The sequence below is a fragment of the Eutrigla gurnardus genome (genome assembly GCF_963514095.1).
Source record: "Eutrigla gurnardus genome assembly, chromosome: 2".
NCBI classification, from domain to species: domain Eukaryota; kingdom Metazoa; phylum Chordata; class Actinopteri; order Perciformes; family Triglidae; genus Eutrigla; species Eutrigla gurnardus.
In genome coordinates, this window is record NC_139916.1 from 20,031,087 (window position 1) to 20,043,116 (window position 12,030).

The following is a 12,030-nucleotide window of genomic DNA, read 5'->3' on the forward strand; positions in this document are numbered from 1 at the left end:
TACCTTTTGTTATATTAACACTTGAATTGCAATGAATCCCAATAGTGTTTAGGATTTAAGCATATTTGAAATATAAATTCTATTCACATATATATATATGTCTGACTATATATATAGAATATAAATCATTCTATGTTTCAAAGCACTTAGCTGAATTCATTGACTTGAAATCAGCTTTATATCTAGACAGCTCTGATGGGTTTGAATAGATGCCTCTGCATAGTTTGAACACAGTATATATCCTTGTGGCTACAATTAAATAGTGTTAAGCCATAAAAGAAGACATAAACCATTTGTATGTGGGTCACTAATGACATTAGTCAGCACTTGAGTTCCGTTTTTTAAATTTATTTCCTCATCCCAGTCATAAGAGCATGGCAGATCACACAGTCATAAATGATAAGCCCAGTAACTTTGGCAAACATGGCTTTTGGTGCTGCTAAAGAAAAAAAAACAATCTTAACAGAACCTGCAACTTGTGGGACAAGTTGAAGAGAAAAACAGTGATGAAATGGATTTTATATGAAACAGATACAATTTTAGCCGTCTTCCTCCGAGCCACAATTGTATAACATGATTAATTGTATGACAGTTCAGAAATGAAAGACAAGAACTTCCAGTTAAAAACAGACAATTGTAGTTTCCTTTTGCATAGGTTTTACATTTGCAATAAGCCGTGTGGCAAAAGAAAAAAAAAAATACAGTTTTTGCACTTCCAGTTTCTGAACACCAGCATGGTTTTTACAGCCCCTGGGCACCGCCTAAAGGCCTTATTCAAGTTTTAAGAACTCCGAACGTCAAGGTTCACTGATAAATAAATTATATGGTTATCAGGTTCCAATGGTCTGATAAAGTGCCGGTCCAAATGCTGGCTTGTTCTAATTTAATGCCAGCATGCCAATCCAACCGAGTAACTCCAATGTGCAGCCTGACATTTCACACAGAAACAAACGAGACGCTGATGTACATTTCTCTGATTCCCAGTTTGATTTGATAAAACAGGATATCCTGTAAAAATGTAATTCTTAAAAACGTTTTCTTTAAAAACAGGTATATAGATTTTGTTTTGCCGTTTGGGTCACCGGGATAAAACATTGTACTAAAACATGGAAATGGCTGAACCTTTAATCCGACTGTGAAAATACTGTACCACCAGGTGACTAGATATTTTAAATTAGAAAGTTCAATACACCCGAGCTCCATGACTGAGCTTGTAAATCCATTTGAAAAGGTTCCACATTATACACAACACGCAGTAGTTAGCTGGGGCTCATTGTTCACTTTCACACGTCAAATTTACATTTTTGACCTACAAAACGGCATAATGAGCCGCACCCTTTCCTGCGAAACTGCCACCTGCACGCACACAGAGAATGGCCACCTGTGCACATGATTAGCATCAGCTCGGGAGCAAAAGCAGGTTCGACTGGTTAAACTCCATGTGAGTCAAATGTGTCATTATTATTCAAGTCATTATCCAAATTTAGAATGAGTAATTTCAAGAGAAGAAAACACGCACCAATTAAAAAAAAAAAAAAAAGCTGATGTCTCAGGACAATTATCCTCTTGGCACTTTTTGCTGTTTAAATAAAGAAACAAACAAAACAAACAAACATCTAATGCCATTAGCAAATGCACTCTTCGGTATCCATGAAATGTCATTTTCCCCGCATTCCAAAGTAAAAGCTGTAACACAGCCATCCTAACATTGAACCTGTGCATTATTGCTGTTCTCCTAGATAAACATAAGGCTGACAGATGATCCGCTATCACTACCAGAATCCTAAAGAGTCGTGAAGTCAGAAACACTTTTTCAAACTGCCCTGTTGACAATAAAACACATTGACTGTGTGTCTTAAGAGATACAAACAACTGTCGTATTGTGCCTTTTTGACATTGAAGACCAGTTTTAGGGTGTCTTTTTATACTAACTTCACTTGATGGTAAGCTCATGTTGAAAATGAAGAGCTCCTGATCAACAGCAGCTCTCTTCTCCTGAGTATCTTGAAATGGACATTTTCAACTTCAGCATTGTTTTTTGTAAAACATCCGGTTAGTTTGAGTTGGTTGTACTCAAATTCAGAGAACAAGCTATTCATCAGCATTTTAAATCAATCACCATCTTAAAAAGAAAAAAAGTAGCCTAATGCCTTTTTGGTAAATGTGCAGTTCCTGAAGTTAAGCCAAAAATGATTATCACTTCATTGTGCTGGTAATTTCACTCAATGCACTTTGGCTCTCATGTCTTCAGTGTCTTACAGTCGGTTCTGGAAACCAAGTGTTTAGTCAGTGTCCTTCACCAATTACGGGTCTTCAGCTTGGCGCGGAGCTTCGTATGACCATGGCCTGTTTGTAAGCCTCCGTTACATTATCACAGTCCGTGATAGAAAAGGCACTGTCGGACACTCCAGACTTGTAGCAGTTCCAGGGCCTCAGGGACCCGTCCCCGAGGATCCCGTCTTCTTTGATGTCTAGTAGGTTGTCAGCAGACACGCATCCTCTCATGCAGGACTTAAGTGGTTTATCTATTTGTGTCGGATGCCCTACACGGTCTGGCAGATCCAGCTGGTCAAAGGACTCGGAAGACAGAATGCTGTCCTCGCTGATGGCCCCGCTCGGTCTCGACCTGGCTCCGCTGTGAGGTAAAGAGGCTGCCAGCTGGTCCAGAGAGCCAAACTCCTGCAGCCTACCTGAGGAGAACTTCCCATTGCGCTTCAAGATGCCTTTCCTATGAGTTGTTGCCGAAGGGCACTCTTTACTTAGCGGTGCCCAGCCAGAGTCACTGTTCTCGGGAGAGGAGGAGTAGTACCCGGACTCTTGCTCCGTGGGCTTCTTTAGGATACCTTTGCGAGGTAGCAGAGCGGCGGAAGGAGCACTAGCTGGTGTAGACGAATTCAAAATGTTCTGTGGCTCCACTGAACCTACAGCGGGGGTTTCACTCATTGCCTTCTGCTTCACGCTGTTGCGTCTCTTTAAAATACCCTTAGAGGGACGACTGTCTATGCTTACTTCATTAGTGGCCTGGGAGACATTATTTTCCTTCCGTGACCTTCGCAGAGAGCGCTGCCGGACTACATCACCCCCACCACCCTGCGAGCGGAGCAGGCAGCGCATCTTGGAGCCGTTCTCCAGTAAAGGCCTGGATGTACGCCGCAGCCAACTACCGACACTAGCCAGCCCAGCAGGGTTTGGTGTCGTTACAGGGGCTGGTGAAGTGGTCTGCTCTACTGGACTGCTCTTTGTCTCAGCCAGCAATGGCTGCTGGTAGCCCCAGTTGAGCCACCAGTGTCCTGCAATCTCCTCTATTGTGGCTCTGCGCTCAGGATTTACCATCAGCATCCAACGGATGAGCCCACATGCATCTGAGAGAGGGAGCAAAACAGAGACAAAAGTGTTCAGCAACCATTTTGTAAAGCAGTTCAAAAGGAAAATATACACCAGAATAATGTTTCAAAGAACAATTGAGCTGGAAGACCCACCAGAGGGGTTGTTGGGTTTACGATAGTTTCCAGTGCTTATCTGTTGGACCAATGCCTTGTGGTTGTTTCCATCAAATGGCATGTTGCCATGGACCATAGTGTACAACAGCACACCAAGAGACCAAGTGTCCACCTCCGGCCCGCGGTATGGCCGTCCATTGACGATCTCTGGGGAAGCATACAGAGGGCTACCGCAAAAGGTCTGAAGGTACTCGTCACCACGGTAGAGGTTTGACAGCCCAAAGTCTGCGATCTGCAACAACAAGTGGACGTCAAGCTGAGCAACAACATCATCAGATTACTGTAGAGAAGAGCTTACCCTTAAAAGATTCCCCATATGTATCACTATAAGTCACTGTTTATTCAAAAGTAATACAATTTTAAGAACTAAACATGTTAATTTTCTCATATGACCTTTGCAAGAACCCCAATCTGCTGTCATTTAGAATCAGAGCCTTACAAAAAGCCAGTACCCGAAAGCTCCAGACTTTTATTCCCATGAGCCCCGTGTGTGAATGTGTGTTGGAATATGTCCTATACACATACCTTAACATTGCCGTTGCCATCTAGTAAAATATTCTCCAGTTTCAGGTCCCGGTGTACTATTCCATTCTATTTAAAAATAAAAAAAGTGAGGGGGGAGGGATTATATTTTTTGCATGATAATATTTTTCACAATGACAATGTCTCCACCGAGAACATTACACATCAATTTACTGGAGGTTGTGTGTATTATGCAAAAAGCATTAGTCTTCACTGGGTCAGAACACATTCTTTTCCAAGTGAAGATTTTTTTTTTTCCTCAGTACGTCAGCTGTGCCTCATTGTCCACCACTCTGTAGGGGGGCATGCCTTTGACTCCAGCACAGTTTGAATGCCTTTTTTGCTTTCAAACATGCAGGTCAACTACTTTGTACATATGGACACAGCTTGTAGCCACGGATACACATTGTAGGATGTGTTATGTGGCATTCATCCGATCTGATTTTTTGTGTGTTTCGATTCCCAACTGCTTTCAACATGGAAAGTTAAATATTTTACAAGACAACAGCCCTCAATGAAACAGATGGTTAACAGAATATGACGGGGCAAAATGCCGTTCAGCAAACATAAAGCCTCTGCAAACAACTACACTAAAATATAGTGTGCTGTAAACATTTGTAATTACACAGTAACGACTCATATTATGTGTGTGTGTGTGTGTGTGTGTGTGTGTGTGTGTGTGTGTGTCCCTTCTGTTCCATCACACCCTCATTAAGAGTGTGAGACCATGCTTGTGTGTGTTGGGAGGACGGCTGGCCTTTAGCCCTGACGCTAGCTCTCTACAGACCAACTGTTCATTTCGCCCTGCATCATTCTCACAGCCCCCCCTGTTCAGATAAGCAGGCTCACAGTGAATAATGCCCATTATGTAACTTTGGGGGTGCCTGTGCCCTGGAGAATAGAAAAAAAACAACAACGAGGCAGAGCAGCTAGTCTGAGTGGAGCTCTGAGTCATTAGCTGTGACATAGCAACCATGCATGAAGAGGGCTGAGATACTCTGCCATAGCTACGACGTTAGTGTTTATACAAGACTTCTGAATGCACACGCAGGGATAAGTTCCCTATGATCACATTTTCTGCAGACAAATGTATATCTTCTGTATTACCTGATGGCAGTAGTGCACGGCTGATGCAATCTGTCGGAAGAAGTGCCTGGCCTCCCGTTCAGAGATGCTCCTCTTATCACAGATGTAGTCGTACAGATCCCCTCGGCTGGCGTACTCCATCACGATCACAATTTTGTCCTTGTTCTCAAAAACTGAAATATATTAATTAAAAATTAATTAAGGGTTTCATATGCAACTGGAAATAGAACTGAAACAAGGTTTTCTGGACTGTGCAGAGCCCTTTACGGTACCAACACACATTTAACACGTTTAACTGAAAACAGGCCTGCATTGTAAACGGATTACACATCATCCCATAGGATCCCTAGTTTACTCTGATTAGGAGAAATGGGGCCCCATGATGTAGTACTGCAAACAAACATGGACTGAGGTGAACAAACACTGAAAGATGACCATCTCATCAGGCGTGAGGGGGCACTAGAAGACACGAGGCTCTGCACATTATCCTGCACTGCTGACACTTATGTAACTTTGCATCAGTCTTCAGCACAAAAGACTTGCGTGACCAAACTCCGAATCTCAAATAGAGCGATTGAGAAAGTCGTTTCCAGGTATCACATAACATGGAGGAGAGTCCGTCACCCGAATCGAATGATCATGAACCCAAACGCACACATACACAAAACAATTTGACTACCGTACCTTCATAAATGGTGATGATGTGCGGATGGCAGAGTGAGGACATGATCTCGATTTCTCTGCGAATATGAACCAGGTCTTGCTCATCCTTTATCTTCTCCTTTCTGATCGACTTTATGGCAACCTAAAAAGAAGACAAACAATATTTGACGTTGAGTAAAATGTATGTCACTTTGCATAATTATTAGAAAACTGAGACCCAAGTGAGACCGATTTACAGCTTTACATACGAGTCAAATAGTTCCTTTAAAGTGATGTTACACAGCAATATGCATTTTCCACAGTTTGACAACATTAGACACTGTAACCTACTGGTCATACAAGACCAAGTAGAAATTCTTTAGAAAATTTGTAAGAAAAAGAATAGTTTTTAATCGTTTCAAGAGTTGAAATATGAATACAATGGTCAGCAGCTGCACTGCTGTTACAATAGAGGTCAGTAAATTAATATATTCGATTATGCCTGTCTATTTAGCAGAAGGTAAAAAGAACAAAACATTCACAAATAAGTTATTTATTGAGAAATGCCTTCCATCTGAAGCTCCTCCTTTTGTGAGAGGAACAATGGGTAGTGAACTGAAAACAAGGCAGAGGTCGAGCATTGTCTGCGTTAAAGAAATCTATTGTCTGCCGTCATGTCTGAGACTCTGAATCTGAATAGTATCTATTGGGGACGTATCACACACACACACACACACAAGCTTTTGACAGACAGCATGGATGTCTTTATGTTGCGTTTGTCTATAGGAAGCTCAGATGCCTGAGATTCCTCTGTGCACGGAGTGCGTCATCAGTCCGCCCCAATGTCGAAGGGTCTCATGAGGCACCAGATGGGCCCTGGTGGTGGGGTGTCCTTGTTTCCTCTCCCTGTTCTAACCCCTGAGGCTACAGACAGGAAAAGTGAGTAAAGCAGCGACTTGTCAAAGTAGTTTCAACACACAACAGTCTCCTGTCATGACTCACTGTCTGGCCTCGGTGCTCCTTCAGGTCAGCGCTGCATTCACACCACAGAGATTTTTTCTCATTCTGGGAAATGTGGCCTCCTGCATTTGTTTGCAGAGCTGTCAGACAGCATGGACTCACAGTCGTGATGATTTCGAACCCCTGTGCGGTTATCTCTGTGTGTCTGTGTGGCCTTTTTTGTTATTTTATGTTATTTTGTTCCACACAACAGGCCGCGAGGGTTACATTTTTGATATTTAACACTAAGTTCCACTTTCAGGCGTTACTGCTGCACGGTAACCTAAACCGACAGATGAAGCCAACGGTCTTACTTATGAGAGACCCGTTTGGAGTGAAAAGTAAAAGAAGTTAGATGTAATTGTCTGAAACAGGTGACTTGGAACAGGTGACTTGGCAACCATTAACTATCAATCATTTAAGTCATGTTTTTTCAAACATTTCCTAGTTCCAGCCTCTGTAATTGTAAATGTAATATATTTCAGCTTTCAATGATTTAAAGCTTTTTGGATATTTTATAAGCCAAAAAAATAAGACAATGAAGATGATCATTGGGTTTCACCCCTACCATGGATACGATAGTTAGAAACTCGCTAGCTGCTAACAACCGAGTAAAGACTTTCCCCACAAACTTAGCAATGGATTTATGAATATACATGTCATGCACCGAGTGTGAGGTTTACCCTACGATCGATTATGTAACCAAACATATGCATGTAGATAATGGAACTGTCGTGCCACAATGCACGCTAGATGAAGCCATCCTTTGTGTCGGGTGACTCCCGGTGTCAAATTTCTCATCTATTTCCATTGTGTTGTCAATACCAACAGGTAGGTTGAAAGAGACAAAGCAACTGAATGTCTCTCCTATTTCCACTCTATGCTAACTGCTGTTGGAGCCCCACTAAATTCAAAACATACATTTGGGCCCGTCAGTGTTTTGAACATCGACCAGGAATCCTGCAGTGATGAATTTCAGACACTGACTCATATCCTAAATGCAACGTGAAGCAGCAGCAAGTCACGGCAGACAGCGTGAGAGCAGAGATGGGTGCGTAGACAACAAGGCTGGACTTGTTTACTGCAGGTAGAGCAGGGGAATTCCTGATTCTCACTTCCTTGACTTGGAAGCACTTTCACTCACAGCAACTTTGATCTTTTAACAAAGAGCATTTCTGATAAACGTGACTTGTAAGCCGAGCCAAACAAAAGGGAGTTCACTTCTAGGCCGAGTATCTGTTTTTGTTTTTATGATGACTCACTATTTCTGAAGGTATCTGCCTGCAAAAACAAAACATGCAATTTGCATGTGCCTTTTGTGTTGATAATTTGCCTAGAATTAAATATTGGATGCATCACCTCATAGAAACAAACAAAAAGAACCCATTGTGTAAAATGTACACAATCATATTAGTCCGTTTATGAGGTAAAACACAGAAAAGTGAAGGCAGTCGAATACAACAGCCCTGCAGTAAACCTTCATGGAGGTTATGGTGTTTCGTTTTTGATGAAACTACTTTAGAGCGGTGTCGATTCAACTTTATGACCATTTTATGGGCTGTAATTTGTGGTTCAGTTAAATTATATAACTGCATATACTCAGGAATTAGTCTATCATCATTCATATTCATTGGTACATCGGCCATTGTGGATATTTAAGAACATAAATAATATCTAATAAAGAAACAAGTGGTCTGCTCTACTGCTGGTAGCCCCAGTTGAGCCACCAGTGTCCTGCGATCTCCTTTATTGTGGCTCTGTGCTCAGGATTTACCACCAGATAACATGCATCTGAGAGAAATAATGTTATCTTTAAACGAAAGGCATTGCCACGTTTGCCAACTTGTCGGTGTCCCTTTGAAAAAGCTTATCTCTGTCTAGTCTGCTTTAAATACCTCCAATTTCCCCTTAGGTCACAGGGAATCAACCTGAAGCCCCAGCAGAAAGAAAATTACCTGACTTTCCTGTTCACGATAAAGTACCTCAGCCTTTCCAACGAAACGCCTTTCCTTTATTCTCTTGATGCCAATAGGAGGTGACTGTGTAAAATGTCTTGTTTAGATGCAGATTCACAGGAATCGACAGAAAACTTGTTAAGATATTAGGTTTGCCTCCGACTTGGGGACATCTATGCGATAACTGCTAACATAATGTGAAAATAGAATAGCTGTGTGTGTGCGCGTGTGTGTTATACATCCTTTTAATTTAGTTTACACAGAGGACTGACATTGTCTACCTTCCAACCTTGGGAACAAACAGGAGTGTCAACCTTTCTGCTGATATTTGTTGAGAATGAAACACTTAAATTATTGTATAGGAGTAGCACAGGGGGTAGCACATTAACAAAAAAAACAAACTTATTCAGTGATCTTATCAAAATGCACAGACAGGACCTAATGTTGTGAAATACTGAGAAAACTCAGAGCAACCCCCCCTAAAACAAACACAAAGAAGACTTTTAGGCAAACATACGCTGGTTTGTCAACTGACACACAATACGCAGCAGACACACTAACCCCTTATTACAAGTCGGTAATGGATCACCACTTCTTTCCAGAAAGTAAATCCTGAAAGCGAAACGTCCCCATAATAAAAATCCTCATGTAGCCTGTCGGTGTGAGGACAATGAGTCCTCTAAAAGTACTCATCCTGTTGGCCACCTGTTGTCTGCAAACACGCACCTCAATGCTCTACATATGGCTCACATTTGAATAGTGATACAATCATATTAATACTGGTCCTTACCAGTTTACCGGATCTTTCCTTGGCTTTCTTCACTTTGCCGTAGGTTCCTTTCCCGAGGGTCTCCAAAAATTCGTACCTGTGCTTCAGGTTGTGCTTGTGGTGGTGCCTCTTTACGGCTTGTCTCTTCACGGTCCCCTGGGACGAGGCTTTATCGCCGGGGGGGAGCGTCCCGGCAGACGGCCTGCGGTTCGACGAAAGACGGGCGACATTGAAGCCCTCCATCCCGACACAACGCTGTCGACTTTTTCGGCGTGTTCTTTTCGGACGCAGGTGTAGTTGTTACCGTGCATTCCTCCGCGCAGAGCGCTGCTGTTGTTGTCGGGGCGAGTTGCTCCCAAAGGCGCTGTGGTCGGATTCAGATAAAAGTGTAGAAGTGGACTCCTCCACCTCCGACTGTGCAGCAGGTCACTACAACTAAATGGCGAAGACAGAAAGCTGACGTGTGTCCGTCTCCTGCGTGGAACTGAGCCCGATTAGCAGCAGGTACACGGCGTGCTGCGACACCAACGTAACTCCGCCGGCAGCCGGACACGTCAAATAGTCGAGGGGCGGTTCGCGTACACGGAGGAGCGCTCGATCTCTACACCCGGCGGTGCGGTAAGTGAAACGAAACGCACAGATCGAAGTGTTAGTATAAAAACTCTCGAAAGTGACACCCCTGGGCAACACGTGTTGTGCTAATAGTTTTACTTTATTGTTGATGTGATTTTATTGTTGTTGAGATCACAGCTTTAGTTGTGTCTGCTCTTCTGTTTCAGTCGGTGTGCGCCGACATTTACAACAATCGCACCACAAAATGAAATCAAGCGTGGCGCAAATGTACTCCATACAGCTTGCTTACAGTATGTAGCAAAATGACCAGTGGTGTACTGTCATATGTAGCCTACTTACAGATATGAAGTAGGCCTAGGTGTACTTCATTTGAGTATTTCTATGTCATGCTGCTTTCTGGTTCCACGACGATTCAGAGGGAAATGGTGCACTTAAAAAAAAAAAAAAAAAGTTTCCACTTTAGTTGTAATTCGCTTTACATATTTTTACGGACAAAACGTATAATGCAGCAGTATCCCTATATGAAACGTGCTTCCCTTTGACCAACTTCTCCGCTTTCTACGCATTAATGCATCAGTGATAACAATACAATATATAATAAATAAGGGCAATGTGTGTGCATGTGATCGTAGAGATGATGGGTATCATCATGTGAAAACACTTAAAATAATATCAGTATTATATAATTTTTAATTAGTTTACACAGACGACCAACACCCTGATAACAAACAGAGCATTATCCTTTTTTTTTTTTTTAGAGCATTGAGCAGACGCTTTTGTCCAAAGCGACTTACAATAAGTACATTTGTCAAAAAAAAAAGAAAAAAATAGAAACAAGTGTTAGGTTCTAGTCTGAGTAAGTTTTTTTTTTTTTTGGGGGGGGGGGGGGGTGTTAGTGGGTCATGCTATGCAGAGTAGAGGTGAAGTCTGAACAGGTGAGTCTTGAGCCTTTTTTGGAAGATGGCAAATTACTCTGCTGTCCTGACATTGGTCGGGAGTTCGTTCCACCACTGAGGACCAGAACAGAGAAGAGTCTGGACTTTGCTGAGCGACATTTGTTTGATTTCAGCGATGGTGGTACCAGCCGGCCAGCTGAAGTAGAGGAGCGAAGTGCTCGCTTCGGGGCATGAGGTTTGACCAGTGTTTGAAGGTAGATGGGTGCTGTTCCATTGATGGCCCTGAAGGCCAGTGTCATCGTCTTGAATTGGATGCGTGCTGCAACAGGGAGCCAGTGGAGGTCACGGAGGAGCGGGGTCACATGGGAGATTTTGGATTGAAGACAAGGCGTGCTGCAGCGTTCTGGGTATGCTGCAATGGTTTAGTCGCCAAGTATCCAAATATTTTATAATTGTTGAGAAATGCTTAGATTTTTACATAACCTATGAGTTGCAGAGAAAATGCAGAAAATTAAAATCCTAGCTGGTTTCATGGAGCTAATATTAGTTATTCAACCATTTGGTCAACTTGACCTTAACAATTCAGTCTTTAGTGAAAGAGAGGCATACATTATACAGAGGAAGTGGTTACTGTCATTACAGCTGGAGGCCACTAGAGATCAGCATAGTCACGAATTATTTATATTGTGGGTTGGCAGAAATCTGAGAAATCCTGACAAAAGCCATGTGCCTCACTTCCAAATTTTGCTACTGCTACATAATAATATTAAGCATTTTGTAGTTGTATGGGTAACTACACTATGTAGTTATGGATATTGTAGCATGATAAGTGTTCCTATATAGAATGTAATATTAGTTCAGCCACAGCTGGTGAGTGTTCCTCACTCAGGACAGGATGAGCAGATATAAGACTTTGAGCCAATTGGCTTCAGAAACTAACTGAACAGTCAATTTGGAAGTATCCAATTCAAAAGCATAATAGCACACAGACTAGAAAAAACATAATGAAATCAAAGACAAGTAAGTAAGCCACAAAATGTTATTTATGTCATTCAATGTCTGCCAGAAGAGGGGGATCTTGTTTTCTT

General features: G+C 42.3%; 1 protein-coding gene across 1 annotated transcript; it reads right to left on the reverse strand.

Moving 5' to 3' along the window:
* Positions 1-327: 327 nt before the first annotated feature.
* nuak2 (NUAK family, SNF1-like kinase, 2) lies at positions 328-9,981 on the reverse strand. Its single transcript, XM_084040422.1, has 6 exons — positions 9,495-9,981; positions 5,793-5,913; positions 5,130-5,281; positions 4,026-4,091; positions 3,480-3,732; positions 328-3,362 (listed from the first exon to the last, which is right to left on the reverse strand). Exons 1-6 carry the CDS (start codon positions 9,714-9,716, stop codon positions 2,314-2,316), a joined length of 1,863 nt encoding a protein of 620 aa, XP_083896548.1. The 5' UTR covers positions 9,717-9,981; the 3' UTR covers positions 328-2,313.
* Positions 9,982-12,030: the final 2,049 nt, after the last annotated feature.